General features: G+C 39.7%; 1 protein-coding gene across 1 annotated transcript in view; it reads right to left on the bottom strand.

Moving 5' to 3' along the window:
• Window positions 1–17,275, bottom strand: part of LOC132005909 (caspase recruitment domain-containing protein 8-like) — a 34,954-nt gene that overhangs the window by 15,957 nt on the left and 1,722 nt on the right. The window contains 2 exon segments of the mRNA XM_059383421.1: window positions 1,047–1,145; window positions 2,773–2,896. Coding sequence (XP_059239404.1) covers window positions 1,047–1,145; window positions 2,773–2,816 — 143 coding nt within the window. The 5' untranslated portion in view covers window positions 2,817–2,896.

The raw sequence follows: 17,275 nt of genomic DNA, 5'->3' as shown, positions 1-17,275 counted from the left end.
GTAAGGAGAAGATTCCTAGCTTACATTCTGCCTTCATCCATCGCTGTGTCCAAGAGAATGGGACTCTATTGTGATTAAAATTCCACGACATCAGTGAGATTATGTATGTGTTATAATGACCCACATAGTACTAAGGCTCCTCTTCTACCTCCAGTCTCCATGTGGTAAGGGACACATGAGGATGCTAAGAGGGAGGGAAATGATGGATATCAGTCTTGTTTTCTTCTTCCACTGGGGATCCTCATCCAGATATGGAACTGGAAAGCCCTAAGCTAGATCTTTTCCTCTTCACACTTGACAACTGGGTTCTTGTCTCCTTTTCCTGGCTGGGATCAAGGCTGGGGTTAGGAACAAGGGAATGTCCTTTGGGCCAAGACCTTCAGGATCTAATATGATAGCCACTAGCCACTTGTGCCTATTTAAACTTAAATTTAAATAATTAAATTTGGAAATCAATTCCCCACTTGAATTAGTCCTATTTCAAGTGCTCAAACACCACAAATGGCCAACGGTTTCCATAGTAGACACGAATATAATATGAATATGAATACGGATATGAAGTATGTCTTTCATGGCAGGAATTCTATTGATGGCCTTGACCTTAATCATCTGCTCCAGCCAGCTGACTAGAGACTGGCACTGCCGTATCTGGCATTGGTTCAACCAAATAAAGGGGATCTTTGAGAAGGGGTGGATGGATGAAGCAACTGAGGAATTCTTGTGTTCAGCAGCAGCATTTTCCAGCCTGTCAAATATTACCTTGAGACAGAGCCTGTATCTGAGTTAATAGTACTGAGTCAGTGTCAGTTTCCTAGTTTTGACAATGACTATTGTTATAAAAGTTATTATCATTAGAGGAAGCTTGGTTGAGTGTACATTTTGGCTCCTTCTGTACTATTTTCGTTACTTCCATCAGTCTTAAACTATCTCACAATAAAAAGTTATAATGACAAAAAAGAAAGGACAAACACACTGATTTTTATGCAAATCTCTGTGAGAAGATCCAAAATCTTCCCTTTTCCCCCACTGAATATAGTGTCCCTTACCTACTGTACTGTATAGAGGGTGAGTCCCGAAGAGTTTGGGAGACCATCTGACTTTGACTTGATGGGTTTGTGCTTCCAAACCAGCAGCACCCACACAGCCTGGGAAGACACAAGGGGAGTTGTGATTTCATTGTGTGCAATGAACTTGGTGGTGGGACAGTCTCTTCGCTGTGATGGAAAGGAAGTAGCACAAATTTTATGTTCCATCTTCAGAATGGCATTCCCTGATGTCCACTCGGAGATCCACTTATTTCACAGTGTTAACCCTTCCTCTGTCCCTGCTCAGCAGACAGTGATGGCATCTCAGGGGGCATGCGTCATTGGACTCTCAGCCCTTCAAGTCCATCACATCTATATGTAATACCTGCTAAGACTGACTACAGACTTGTATATAACTTGTTTAATGATACTACTTCTTCTAAAGTAAGCGGTAAGAAATTCCTTCTTCTTGTGCCATCCTTCACTGGTCCTAAAAAGGAGGGAACTTTTATAAAGTTGCACAACACTGGATGAATTATCCTTCCGCCAAAGGAATATCTGTTTAGTGTGAGTTTGTCGTGACTACGGAGACCAAAGAGACAAGAATCCACAGGCCGGCATCACCATTTCCTAGAACGTATACTTATATCAAAAGTGTGGCTTCACTCTCTGGGCTAAGTATTGGTTTTCTGACTTTTAAATAAGGATATAACACAGGGGCTTCTGGGTGGCTCAGTGGGTTAAGCCTCTGCCTTTGGCTCAGGCTATGACCCCAGGATCCTGGGATCGAGCCCCCCATTGGGCTGTCTGCTCAGCGGGGAGCCTGCTTCCTCCTCTCTCTCTGCCTACTGCTCTGCCTACTTGTGATCTCTGTCTGTCAAATAAATAAATATAATCTTTAAAAATAAATAAATAAAATTTTAAAAATAAGGATATAACACAAATCCTTGTTTTGAGTAATCATAGAAGGACAATATTACTTGGTACCCAAATTAGAAAACATTGTGATCCCAGAGAAAATAACCCATTTCAGTGATCCTCCTTATTCCCTGGCCTGTGGGGATTCTACACATGCCATAGTAGCTGAATCTTTGTCCAATTCATTTATTGCAAGTTCTAGGACAATGAAAAAATGTGTGAATTGGTCACAGATGAGACATGAAACTCTGAAAGCATGCTTCTGGGGAGGAGCAGGACTCATGGATGGAGCTTAGTGGGCTTGCCTGGTGCTATGGCGTGGTCAAAAGCATGGCCATGGCATCAGGGAAAGAGCTGGAGGAACATCCATAGACTTGTTTGTGGTCAAGTATGAAATTGTGTGGTCAGACCAAGGTAATATTACCCCACAAGGGAGAGAAGAAGTCTAAGTAATACATCTGGGTGCCCAGGCAGGTTTTCCCCTTCTGGTTTGATGAGACAAGTGAATAAGTAAAACTGTAAGCAGAGGGGTGTCTGGGGAGCTCAGTCATTAAGCCTCTGCCTTCAGCTCAGGTCATGATCCCAGGGTCCTGGGATTGAGCTCCACATCGGGCTCCCTGCTCAATGGGGAATCTTCTTTTCCCTCTCCCTCTACCCATCCACCCTGCTTATATTCTCTCTCTCTCTGTCATAAATAAAATCTTTTAAAGAAATGCAAGCAGAGCCTTTTCTTGGGAAAAAAAAAAAAGCCAAGTACTCTATTATGTGGAACATCAATGAGATATGGAGGAATCAATCCATCAAGAGCCCTCAAAGGGTAGATACATACCTTCTCCATGTCAGAGAGCATCTTCTGGATCTCTCAGAGGACATCTCCTGGATCTCTTCCTTAAGGGTATCTTTTCTCACTGATCAGCTGGTGTGTTTATTTCTCAGCTACGTCTCTATTAATCCTGAGAAAAGAACAGACTTTTGTATTCAGAGAAGTTGGAAAAACTTGCAGATAAATATTAGTTGTTCTATCTCCACACCATAGCACAAATTGCTTATTGTCCATTCAATAGAAATACATCAGTTGATTTGTTTCCAGTAATGCTAGGCGCATGCAAGAGAGACCCAGAAAAGATTATGAACTTTATTTATTTATTTATTTATTAAAGATTTTATTTATTTATTTGACAGACAGAGATCACAAGTAGGCAGAGAGGCAGGCAGAGAAAGAGGAGGAAGCAGACTCCCCACGGAGCAGAGAGCCCGACGTGGGGCTCGATCCCAGGACCCTGAGCCGAAGGCAGAGGCTTTAACCCACTGAGCCACCCAGGTGCCCCAGATTATGAACTTTAAAAGTTATTTTATTTTATTTTCTGTGTTAACCCTCTATGTGCAAATACAAGAGATATGGAAGTAACTCCCAGATCAGAGAAGTAATATCACTAAGATGGCAGCAGCCTCCCATTCCCTTGATGAAGATCAGTAATTACACAGCTATCCATAAACAAAAACAACTCCGGAAGACATCTGGCATCTGCATAAGAATTTGCAGCAACACGGTGGGATAAAAAACTGGAGGGAAAAAAACACAGAGAATGGGAAGAAGGAACAGCTTCATTTTGCACACACCACCTTGCAATGTCTAGATTATGGAATCGGCTTTGTTCCTTAAGCCTCACGAACCAACCTCTGCTAGCTTCAGATTTGTCCTCTGCAGCCCCCACACCTCTCTCAGCCATCAGAGAATGGAGGAGAGTCAGGGCCTTGCTCTGGATGAGGCTTTGGCTCAAGGGAATGTTGGGGCTGCTTTGATCTTCCATCCAGACCATTAAACTTTCTCTGCATCAGCAATAGGCTGTTTCTCTTCCTTATCTTCCATGTGTTGGATAACACTGAGGCCACTGACAAGGTATTAATTAGCCCAATTTCAACAGTGATGTGTCTCAGGGGCTAGGGAGGCCTGATGAGAGGGAGAGAGATGGGGAGAGGCAGGCCAGTGGGGCAGTGAAAACACACACAACATGTGATGATCAAGTTCACCATCCTATGAAAGCATGGTTCATTACGACAGTAGCGTCAAAGATGGCTCACTGCACATCACCAGAACACACATCATGATAATGAAAGTTGGAAACATTGTGAGATGTACCAAAATGTGACACAGAGACACAGTGAGAAAATGCTATTGGAAAAGTAGCAGTGGTAGCCTTGCTCCATGCTGGTGGCCCCAAACCTTCAGTCTGTAAAAAAGGTAGTGTCTGCAAAGTCCTAGTGTTGCAGGATTTCTCTTGCCTATGTGCCCCTGGTTCTTGGTCTCACCTCTCTGTGGTATGAGAAGGTGCGAATGAAAGGGTAGAACAGGTGAAGAGTGCCAGGCAATAAAGCAAAGTTTATGGAGCAATAGGAAGGTTTTCTGGAGCAACAGTACAAAGCTCACAAGGATGGGGGGTTTTTATGGGCTTGTTGACAGGCTGTTTTAACCTGACTAACCGTCCAAGCCTGTGTCACCCAGTCAGGTTTTTGCCCCTGAAGCATCTATCTATCAGGCAGTTAGTTGAGAAGGTGGAATTAATTAGAATTCCAGGGTGGTGTAAAATGCTTTTAAGAGAGATTTTCTCTTAGGGTGGGGCTTCTTGTCCCTGCCTACCTTTTTTTCAATAATCTTTCATTACAACAGCAAGAGATGTACCTGAATTAAAATTCTTGCGTATTAAATGATCCATTTTCTACAACATTGGAGATTTTTCTAAACATTACTTAAAAATCCTTAAGTGGAATAAAATTCATCATTCCCTGACATATTAAAGCAAAAAACAACAGCACAATGGGCAGATGACATGGCTGAACAAGTCTTAAGGGGAAAACACAAATGTTCTGAAAAGATTTTAAGTTACTTTATTTAAGTTATCTCTACACCCAACACGGGGCTCAAACTCACAATCCCAAGACCAAGTCACGTGCTCCTCCCACTGAGCCAGACTGGTGCCCAAGAAAGGATTTTTGATTCATTACCGATTATGGAAGCCACTATGAGATAGCATTCTTGCCCACAAACGTGATGAAAATAACAAAATAGGACAAAACCAAGCATCAATGAAGATGTAAAGCAATAGAGACTCAAACTGGTAGTGGGTGGATTTTGGAGAAAACACAACCACTTTGGAGGATAATTTGGCTACATCTAGGGGGAAAAAAAGATTCAAACATTGAAATGCTTTGAATCAGCAACCCTGTTCTATGAGTCTCCTATGTGCACCCAGAAATGCACAGAAAATGTTGACCGTGTTATTGCTTGCTGTGACGAAGAAAATAGAAACTAGCTAAGTGTGAATTCTGCCTCTAGCCCAGGACATACATGATCCCAGGGTCCTTGATGGAGTCCTGTATTGGGTTCCTTGCTCCGTGGGGAGCCTGCTTCTCCCTCTGCCTGTCACTCCCCCCTGCTTGTGTGCTCTCTCTTTCTGACAAGTAAATAAATGAAATCTAAAAAAAAGAATGGATACAAGGACCATAATGCCATCACTACATTAACCTGATGGAGTAATTAACGGGCACTCATTAGGGCATCTGGTTGGCTCATTCATTAAAGCACTCAACTCTTAATCTCAGGCAATGGGTCAAACCCTATGTTGGGCATGGGGTCTACTTAAAACAAAACAAAAAACTGAGGAATTAATTAGAACCACACGCCAAACATGGGTTGATACAAAAATAAAAACATAAAAAGCAAACAAAGGGCGCCTGGGTGGCTCAGTGGGTTAAAGCCTCTGCCTTCAGCTCAGGTCATGATCCCAGGGTCCTGGGATCGGGCCCACGTGGGGCTCTCTGCTCTGCAGGAAGCCTGCTTCCTCCTCACTCTCTCTCTGCCTGCCTCTCTGCCTACTTGTGATCTCTGTCTGTCAAATAAATAAATAAAATCTTTAAAATTAAAAAAACAAGCAAAAATAATGCCAATTAAAAGCCAAATTGCTAAAGAGATATATTACAGCTTGATACTAAGCAAATAAAAATGTTCATATACATTTAGAAAACTATGAATAATGCAGGAAGATTAACGCCAGTTGCTGGACAGCAGTTAGAGCTGAGGGGCTAGACACCTTCCAGAGGGAGTTCCATGCCCAGCCTCAGTTTTATCTAAAGTGTCTTATCGTGCCTGTAATCTACTCTATTGAAAAGAAAGGTTTGTCTTTTAAAAGGAAGAAAGTCTATTACAAATTCTGCAAAAGTGAGTTTAATTTGGCTTTCTTCTGGCTCAGATGCCAGCTGGCTGACTCAGATCCACCACAACCCACATGGCTGCTGGAGGTCATGAAAACCCACTTCCCCAGGGTTGCTGATTCCAAAAGGAGTTTGGAAATTGGCAGTCTGTAGCTAAGAGCTACTATCATTTGTCCCTCCCACCGCTAAGGTCACACCATCTGCTCTTTACCTGTAGTGCTTACCAGCTAATTCTCAGTTTCCCTGGAGTACAGAAAGGAGAAGGCAGGGCTGGTGGCTTGGAGATCTCCAGGCTGCTCTAGGTTCTATCTATCTGGGGAAGGAGTACCCCAAAGGGAAAAGTCCAAAGCCGAATCAGATGAGAAGTAGGGACCTCCCCTTAATAGAAGAAGCCCTGCCTCCTGTTACTTATACCCTAATGGCTTCCCTGAGCTAGGGGAGTATAATGAAAGATAGTTCCAAGAAAAGCAAGCAGAGACAAAGGGCCCCCACCCTAAGAGGAAATCACCATTTAAAGGACTTTACACGCACACACACCCCAAAAGGAGCCTTCCACCCTTTCTCCAAGTGATCAACTACCTGATAGGTAAATGAGTGCATAGACAAAAATCTAATTGGGCGATGAGAGGCTTGGAGGGTTAATCAGATTAAAACAGCCTGTCAACAAGTCCATAAAAAAACCGTAAACTCAGGAACTGCAGTGGCAATCCTCTCAGGTTCCTCGTTCTCTGGGAGTTCCACACTACGCTCGATAAACTTTACTACTGCTCCATAAATTTTGCTTGGCTGCCCATCACTCTTCATCTGGTCTATCTTTTCATTCTTCCAAGCAGAGTGACCAAGCACTGCAGGCATTAAAGGAATGGAAATCCTGCAACAGTTACTGATACTCATTTTAATCTTATTTTTTTTTAACATTTCAGTTTTGAGTGATCGCTACACTCAATGTAGGGCTCGAACTCACAACTCCAAGATCAAGAGTCGCACGTTCTACTGACTGAGCCAGCCAGATGCCCCACTAATGGCAATTTAAAATGTTTTTATAATAATAAATTTACATTAATGTTTATGTTGTTGATATTAATATTCTTGAATTGTGCATGGAATACTATAATTATGACAGGGAAACTTTATTTAAATTGAAATATATTTGGGAGCCTGGCTGGCTCCGTCTGTAGAGCTTGTGACTCTTTTTTTTTAAGATTTTATTTATTTATTTGACAGACAGAGATCACAAATAGGCAGAGAGGCAGGCAGAGAGAGAGGAAGGAAAGCAGGCTCCCTGCTGAGCAGAGAGCCCGATGTGGGGCTCAATCATGACCTGAGCCAAAGGCAGAGGCTTTAACCCACTGAACCACTCAGGCGCCCCAAGCTTGTGACTCTTGATCTCTGGGTCATGAGTTAAAGCCCCATGCTGGGTGCAGATATTAATTAATTAATTAAATCAGTCTATTTTTAAAAATTAAAATATATATAATATTTTGATATCATGGCTTGACTGACTTCGTCAAGCAGCCTGTTTTCTTATATGTAAAATGGCAATAAAAGCAATCCAAATTTCAGCATGGCTAGGATCTTGATGTCATTGTCCTAAGTAATGCTTCTCTCTCTCTCTTTTTTTGGTACATTTAGGTAATCGCTGTACCCAACATGGGGCTCAAACTCACAACCCTGAGATCAAGAGTCAGGGGCTCCATCAACTAAGCCAGCCAAGCACCCCAATGCCCATCTTTCTTTTCTCTCAAACTATGCACAGCTTCAGCAGCTTTAGTTTTGATTCCTTTTATGTGCTAGTAATGATAATACATTGATTATAACCATGTTTTCTTTGCAGATGAAAACTTTCTAACACACAAGTTATTTAAGTAGAATGCATTTATTGTAAAGTATATTTAGATCATCACCATATTTTTCTCAAGTGCCTACTTGCTTTATGACAACTTATTTTATGTTATTTATTTGTTTACTTAATTGAGAGAGAGAGAAGGAGAGAAAGAGAAAAAGGACATGAACAGGGAGAATGGCAGAGGGAAAGGGAGAGAAACAAGAAGACTCCTCGCTGAGCTCGGGGCCCAATTCAGGTCATGACTGCAGGACCCTGAGATCATGACCTGAGCAGAAGTCAGATGCTCAACCGACTGAGCCACCCAGGTTATTGCTTTATGGAAACTTTAAAGTTTATTTGAAAGTCATGTAATGGGTGCAATTCCACCTGGGGAAAGAACCTGAGAATCAGTGCAACAGGCCCCTCTTCCAGAAGACCAAGCTACAAGCAGGGACTTGTAGCTAATATCAAATTTACCAATCATAGAGAAATATAAAACTCCAGCTCTTGGGGAAAGAAGTATATCTCGTTCATGTTTTTTTTTCTATTATTCTTTAGTCCTTCAGTTTTATATTTTACTTTCCTTTTCAGCTATTTTCTTATTGTATCAGTTATTTTTTTTTCATTTATTTATTTTCAGCATAAAAGTATCATTATTTTTTCACCACACCCAGTGCTCCATGCAATCCATGCCCTCTATAATACCCACTACCTGTATCAGTTATTTTTTGAAGTTTCTTTAATTTTCATTTTTACACTTATGTTTTATATATTTTTCCCTTTTTGCTTCCTTTCATTGTATTCAACTTCATATAAATATATATGTATATATACACATATATTAGGGTTTTTTTTCTTTCCTATGTTCAGATTGAGTTTTTCCAAACAAACAGACCAAAATACACCCAGGATCTAGTTTATTTTTCTTCTCTGTTCAACTTCTTCTTTGATTTTATTCTCATTTTTTTTTTTGTTTCTTTCTTCTTCTGATTTGTGTAGTGTATATTTTTCTGGTGTCATTGTTGCTATTTTTGTATTTTCCCTCTCTTTCATCTGTTCTTCTGGACATAAGAGCAAGACAGAAGAATTCACCCCAAAAAAAGAGAACAAGTGGCAGTACTCACTGCCAGGGATTTAAGAATATGGATATAAGTACAATGTCTGAACTAGAATTCAAGACAATGATTATAAAGATACTAGCTGGGCTTGAAAAAGCATAGAAGACACTAGAGAATCTCTCTCTTTATGGAGAAATAAAAGAACTAGAATCTAATCAGGTAAAAATCAAAAAGGCTTCTACTGAGATTCAATAAAAAAGTGGGGGCATTAACTGCTAGGATAAATGAAGCAGAAGAGAGAGTCAGTGATATAGAAGACAAAATGGTAAAGAATAAAGAGACTGAGAAAAAGAGAGATAAACAACAGCTGGATCACAAGAGAGGATCTGAGAGATCAGTGAAACCAAAAAGAAAAAAAAAATCAGAATAATTGGGGTCCCAGAGGAAGAGGAAAGGGTGGCAGAAAGTTTATTTGGAAAAATTATAACTGAGAACTTCCATAATCTGTGGAAGGAGACAGGCATTCAAGTCCAAGAGACACAGAGTACACCCCTCAAAAGCAATACAAATAGATCAACAGCTCGACGTACAATAGTGAAGCTTGCAAGATTCAGAGACAAAAAGAAAATCCTAAAAGCAGCTCAGGACAAGAGGTCCATAACCTACAAGGGTAGAAAGAAGTCTGGCAGAGGACCTGTCCACAGAGATCTGGCAGGCCAGGAAGAACTAGCACGATACATTCAAGGTGCTAAATGAGAAAAATATGCAGCCAAGATACTATATCCTGCAAGGCTATCTTTCAGAATAGAAGAAAGAAAGAGCTTCCAAGACAAAAAGAAACTAAAATAATTTGTGATCACTAACCAGCCCTGCAAGAAATATTAAAGGGGGTCCTTTAAGTGAAGAGAGAGCCCAAAAGTACCAAAGACCAGAAAGGAACACAGACAATATACGGGTATAGTGATTTGGCAGGAAGTAAAATGGCACTAAATTCACATCTTTCCATAGTTACACTGAATGTAAATGAGCTAAATCCTCCAATCAAAAGACACAGGGTATCAGATTGGATTAGAAAATAACCTTCAATACACTGTCTACAAGAGACTCATTTTAGACTCAAAGGCACCACCAGATTAAAAGCGAGGGGGGTGGAGAGCCATTTATCATGCTAATGGACATCAAAACAAAGCTGGAGTAACAACTCTTATATCCAAAAAATTATATATGTTTTTTAAGATTTTATTTATTTATTTGACAGAGAGAGATCACAAGTAGGCTGACAGAGAGAGAGGAGGAAGCAGGCTCCCTGCCAAGCAGAGAGTCTGATCCACAAACCAATCCCAGGACCCTAAGATCATGACCTGAGCTGAAGGGAGAGGTTTAACCCCCAAGTCACCCAGGTGTCCTATCCAATAAATTATATTTTAAACCAAAGACTGTAATAAGAGATGAAGATGGACACTAAATCATGATTTAAGGGTTTTAAAAGATCTAACAATTGTAGATATTTATGCCCCTAACTTGGGAACAGCCAATTATATCAACCAATCAATAACAAAATTTAAGAAACACATTGATACTCTTAAAATAATAGTAGGAGACTTTAACATGCCACTCACAACAATGGACAGATCATCTAAGCAGAAGATCAACAGGAAAAAAGGGCTTTGAATGACACACTAGACCAGATGGATTTCACAGATATATTCAGAGCATTTCATCCTAAAGCAACAGAATACACATTCTCTAGTGCACAGGAAATATTCTCCAGAATAGATCACATACTGGATTACAAATCAGGTCTCAACTAGTACCAAAAGATTGGGATTATTCCCCATATATTCTCAGACCATAGTGCTTTTAAACTTGAACTCAATCACAAGAGAAAAATTGGAAGAAACACAAATACATGGGGGTTAAAGAGCATCTCACCAAAGAATGAATGGTCAACCAGGAAATTAAGGAAGAATTTTTAAAATTCATGGAAGCATATGAAAATGAAAACACAACTCTTCAAAATCTTTGGGATGCAGCACAGGCAGTCCTAACAGGGAAGCATATAGCAATACCAGCCTTTGTCAAGAAACAAGAAAAGTCTCAAACACACAACCTCACCTTACACCTAAAGGGGCTGGAGAAAGAACAGAAAATAAAGCCTAAATCCAGCAGGGGAAGAGAATTAATAAAGATTAGAGCAGAAATCAATGAAATAGACACCAAAAGAACAGTAGAACCGATCAATGAAACTAGGAACTGATTCTCTGAAAGAATTAATGAGATGAAAAAACCCTGGCCAGACTTATCAAAAAGAAAGTGGAAATGACCCAAATAAATAAAATCATACATGAAAGAGGAGAGATCACAACAAACACTGAAGAAATACAAACCAGTGTAAGAACATATGAGCAACTATATGCCAACAAATTAGGCACTCTGGAAGAAAGGGATGCCTTCCTAGAAACTTATAAACTACCAAAACTGAAGCCAGAAGAAATTTTTAAAAAACTGAACAGAAGCTGTTTCAAAAAATAGAAATGAAAGGGAAACTTCTAAACTCTTTCTATGAGGCCAACATTACCTTGATACCAAAACCAGGTAAAGACCCCACCAAAAAGGAGAATTACAAACCAAGATCCCTGGCAAACATGGGCACAAAAACGTCTCACCAAGATACTACCCAATAGGATCCAAAGTACATTAAAAGGATTCTTTACCAAGATCAAGTAAAACTTATCTCTGGGCTGCAAGGGGAGTTCTACATCCACAAATCAATCAGTGTGATACACTGCATTAATAAAAGAAGGACAAGAAGCATATTATCCTCTCAATTGATGCAGAAAAAGTATTTGGCAAAATACAGTATCCTTTCTTGATTAAAACTCTCTGCAGTGCAGGGATAGAGGGAACATACCTCAATGTGATAAAAAGCCATATACAACAAGGCCATAGTGAATACCATTCTCAATGGGGAAAAACTGAGAACTTTTCCCCTAAGGTCTGGAACATGGCAGGGATGTTCACTATCATCATTGATGTTCAACATACTATTAGAATTCCTAGGCTCAGCAATCAGAAAACAAAAAGAAATAAAATGCATCCAAATCAGCAAAGAAGAAGTCAAACTTTCACTCTTTGCAGATGGCATGATATTCTATGTGGAAAGCCCAAAAGACTCCACCAAAAAATGCTAGAACTGATTCAGGAATTCAGCAAAGTGGCAGGAAATAAAACTGATACATAGAAATCAGTTGCATTTCTATACACAAACAACAAGACAGGAGAAAGAGAAATTAAAGAGTAGATCCCATTTACAATTGCACCAAAAACTCTGAGATACCTAGGAACAAACCTAACCAAAGAGGTAAAGGATCTGTACTCTGAAAGCATTGAATACTTATGAAAGAAATTGAGGAAGACACAAAGAAATGGAAAAACATTCCATGCTCACAGATTGGTAGAAATGTCTATTCTATTCAGAGCAATCTACACATTCAAAACAATCCCTATCAAAATACCATCAACATTTTCCACAGAGCTGGAACAAATAATCTTCAAATTTGTATGGAACTAGAAAGACCCTGAATAGCCAAAGGAATATTGACAAAGAAAACCAAAGCTGGCGGCATCACAATTCTGGACTTCAAGCTCTATTACAAAGCTGTAATCATCCAGATGGGGTGGGACTGGCCCAAAAACAGACATATAGATCAATGGAACAGAATAGAGAACCCAGAAATGGACCCTCAACTCTACGGCCAACTAATCTTCAACAAACCAGGAAAGAAGGTCCAATGGAGAAAAGACAGTGTCTTCAACAAATGGTGTTGGGAAAATTGGACAGCTTCATGCAGAAGAATGAAGTTTTGAGTTTATTTTTGCACAATGCACAAAAATAAACTCAAAATGGATGAGAGACCAAAATGTGAGACAAGAATCCATGAAAATCTTAGAGAACACAGGCAGCAATCTCTGTGACCTCATCCACATGAACTTCTTGCTAGGCATATCTCCAAAGCCAAGGGAAACAAAGGCAAAAATGAATGATTGAGACTCCATCAGGATCAAAAGCTTATGCACAGCAAAGGAAACGGTCAACAAAACCAAAAGGCAACCAACAGAATAGGAGAAGATATTTGCAAATGTCTTATCAGATAAAGGTCTAGTATCCAAAGTCTATAGAGAACTTATCAAACTCGACCCCCAAACAAGTAACCCAGTCAAAAAATGGGCAGAAGACATGAACAGACATTTCTTCAAAGAAGACATAGAAATGAGCAACAGACACATGAAAAAATGCTCAACATCACTCTGCATCAGGGAAATACAAATCAAAACCACAATGAGATACCTCCTCAGACCTGTCAGAATGGCTAAAATGAATAGGTCAGGAAACAAGTGTTGGTGAGGAGGCAGAGAAAGGGGAATCCTCTTATACTCCTGGTGGGAATGCAAGCTGGTGTAGCCACTCTGAAAACAGTATGGAGGCTCCTCAAAATGTTAAAAATAGAGCTACCCTATGATTGAGCAATTGCACTACTAGGTATCTATCTAAAAGATACAAATATAGTGATCCAAAGGGGTACCACACCCCCAATATTTATAGCATCCATGTCCACAATAGCCAGACTGTAGAAGAAGCCTACATGTCCTTTGACAGATGAATGGACAAAGAAAAGGTGGTATATATATATACAATGGAATATAACTCAGCCATCAAAAAAATGAAATCTTGGGGCACCTGGCTGCTCAGTGGGTTAAGCCTCTGCTTTGGGCTCAGGTCATGATCTCCGGGTGCTAGGATTGAGCCCCGCACCGGGTTCTCTGCTCAGTGGGGAGCCTGCTTCCCCCTCCCCCTCTGGCTGCCTCTCTGCCTACTTGTGATCTCTTGCTCTCTGTGTCAAATAGATAAATAAAATCTTTTTAAAAAAATGAAATCTTGCCATTTGCAATGATGTGGCTAGAACTAGAGGTATTATGCAAAGTGAAATAAGCCAATCAGAGAAAGACAATTATCATATGATTTCACTCATATGTGGAATTTAGGAAACCAAACAGAGGATCGTGGTGGGAGGAAGGGAAAAATAAAATAAGACAAAACCAGAAAGGGAGAGAATCATAAGAGACTCTTGACTCCAGGAAACAAACTGAAGACTGCTGGAGGGGAGTTGCGGGGAGGATGGAGTAACTGGGTGTTGGACAATAATGAGGGCATGTGATGTTATGAGCACTGGGTGTTTTATAAGACTAAAGAATCACTGAACTCTACCTCTGAAACTAATAATATACTATATGTTAATTAATTGCACTTGAATTAAATTTTTAAAAAGAAAGCGTGTCGAATATAGAGTACCATCGTTAGGTTGGCCAGTGACAAGGGTGATGAAGGACGGGACTGAGAATAGAGCAACATAGAGAGTAGAGCAACATTTCCTTTTATTCCAAGAAAATATTACATGTGTTTGTTGCCTTGTGCTTCCTGTTATTATTAGGAGTAAATAAAATGAAGCCTTTATTTTTCCCAATCTGACTTTCATTGTGCATTAGTTAGACAGTATCATGTGTGTGCCACTACTGATATATTTTGATATGTTTCTACCATATATTTTCTGATTTCTATTTTGCTTTCTTATTTTAGGATTCTTTCTTAACTTTTCATGGTTTAAGTTACATTAAAAATGTTTTCTTGTTCCATTTTTTTCTCTCTCTCTTTCCAGGTTTTGAAATAATCATTTTCTCTATTTTTTTATGATGACTTGAAAATTTTAGTGCACAATTTAAAAAAAAAAAAAGTTTCATTTTTTAAAAGTAAGCTCAACACCCAGTGTGTGGCTTGAACTCATGGCCCTGATATCCAGCATCACAGGCTGTACTGACTGAGCCAGCCACCAGTCCCAATACCCAGTTTATATTATTTTATTTTATATATATTTTTAGATTATCTTTATTTTATGGGGGGGGGGGCGATGAGGAGAGAGAGAGATAATCTCAAGCAGACTCTGCACCTAGCGGGCAGCTCAGTCCAGGTCTCCATCCCACAACCCTGAGATCATGACCTAAGCTGAAATCCAGAGTCAGTAGCTTAACTGACTAAGGCATTTAGGTATGACTGTCATGTTTTAAGGAGAGAGCCCTCCAGACCCTAGACCCCCACCTTCAACCCCAACAAAAAGCAGGACCCCAGGCCCATGGTGTCTCTCTTATAATGAGTATGTCTTGCTTTTACCCCCTAACTGAGCATGCCACAAGGCTGATACCTACTGTCCTTCACACCTTTGCCTTCTCTACAGCCCACGTGCCCAGATTCCTCAGGACAACTCCCTCCGCCAAACAGTAGCTGCTCACCTGCGGTAAAAAAGGACTTCAGAAAACCCTGGTTAATACAAGGTTCTGGTTCTTTGGGCAACAGCCCCAGCCCCGTGACTCTTAGGTATTCATTCTATTTTTTTATTTTTATTTTTTTGTTTTGTCAGAGGCATCACAAGTGGCTCTCAATCTTGTTGATGGAAGCTGACTCTGAGGAGACTTCACCTTGCTCAAGATTATCCATCCTGTCAGGTTACAAAATTTTCCGTTATGTATCTCTTGTTCACTCTCAACTGTTTTTATTCAGTGAACACACTGTGTTTCCTTCGTGTCTATATCACCAAGGACTGTGGAAGTTCCTGCGAGGATGTATCCAGGCAAGTATTGTATAAGTTAAATTTCAAACTTAAAAATGTGCTTCTACTTCAAATTAGGATATAAAAAAGTCACAAATTACCATTTCTCCCACTAGGACAATAATGCAGAGAGAGAAGCTCTGGAATGAGGACTCAGTAATATGAACTCCTCTGTACAAGCTCAACCTAGGTATACATAGATCTGGCCCTATTTAGGATCCTGAGAACTTTGAGAACTGAGGTACTGGGGAGACTTCGGCCCAATCCATAGATAAATATATACAATAGACCTGAATAACACTCTAAAAGCTTTGAAATTATAAAATAGAAAAAAATATTCAGGGACACCTGGCTGGCTCAGTTGGTGGACAATGTGACCTGTACCTAAAAAAATCTTTAGAAAAAAATCCACATTCTTCATTGCACATAAACAAGACCCAGTGTCTCATAACATAACATTCAAATGTCCGGGATACAAACTAAATTTACTCAAAATATGAGGACGAGCCACAAAAGTCTCCACTCGCATGGAAAATAACAATCAATAGACATCAGATAATGAGATGACTCAGATTTTGGGATTACCTGACAAAGACGTTACAGGAAATGCTCTAAAACTGTTCTAACAAGCAACCACAAACACACTTGCACAATAGAAAAATATGTGCAAAATAGAATATATGACATGGAAAATGTGGAAATAGAATAGTGATGGAAAATGGAAAGTAGAGAGGGAAAAGAGATAGAAAATAGAGCAACCAAATTCTAGAACTGAAAAATACAAAAACTAAAAATTAAAATTCAGAGAATGGACTCACTAGAAGAACACAGATGACAGATGACAGAAAAAATGAACTTGAAATCAGTAAGTTTGGGGTTCCTGGATGGTTAGGTCAGCTGGGCATCTGACTCTTGATTTCTACTCAGGTCATGATCTCAGGGTCGTGGGATCCCAAGTCAGGCTCAGCACTCAACATGGATTCTGCTTGAGATTTTCTCTCTCTCTCTCCCTCAATATCTTCCCCACTCATGCTCACTCTCTCTCTAAATAAAAAAGTGAATAAGATAAATCTTTTTTTAATCAAATAAATCTTTAAAGAATTTTTTAAAAAGGAATCAAAAATTGTTATGCAATCAGAACAATGGGAAGAGGAAACAATAGGAAAATAATGAAATCTCAGAGAACTATGAGGCAACAACAAAAATCTAACATTCATACTATCAGAATCCCAGAAGGAGAAAAGAAAAAAAAATGCAGATTGAAAAAAATATACTTAGGGACACCTAGTTAACTGAGTCAGCTAAGTTTCTAACTCTTGATTTCAGCTGAGGTCTGTGTCTCAGTATCATGAGTTGAAGCCAAGCCCCGTGTTGGGTTCCACATTGGGGAGGCGCATATTTCACACACAAAAAAATGTGTCCCTGCGTGTATGTATGTATGTGTGTGTGTGTGTATATATATATACACACATATATGTATATATATACGTATATTTATATATATTCAATATACATATTTAAAGAAATATTCAAGTTTGGTGAAAAAATATAAGCCAACAAATTTAAGAAACTGAATGAATC

Source organism: Mustela nigripes, chromosome 17 (assembly GCF_022355385.1).
Source record: "Mustela nigripes isolate SB6536 chromosome 17, MUSNIG.SB6536, whole genome shotgun sequence".
Lineage (NCBI taxonomy): Eukaryota > Metazoa > Chordata > Mammalia > Carnivora > Mustelidae > Mustela > Mustela nigripes.
The sequence above is the reverse complement of the archived record's forward strand: the minus strand, read 5'-3'. Positions and strand labels throughout refer to the sequence as shown.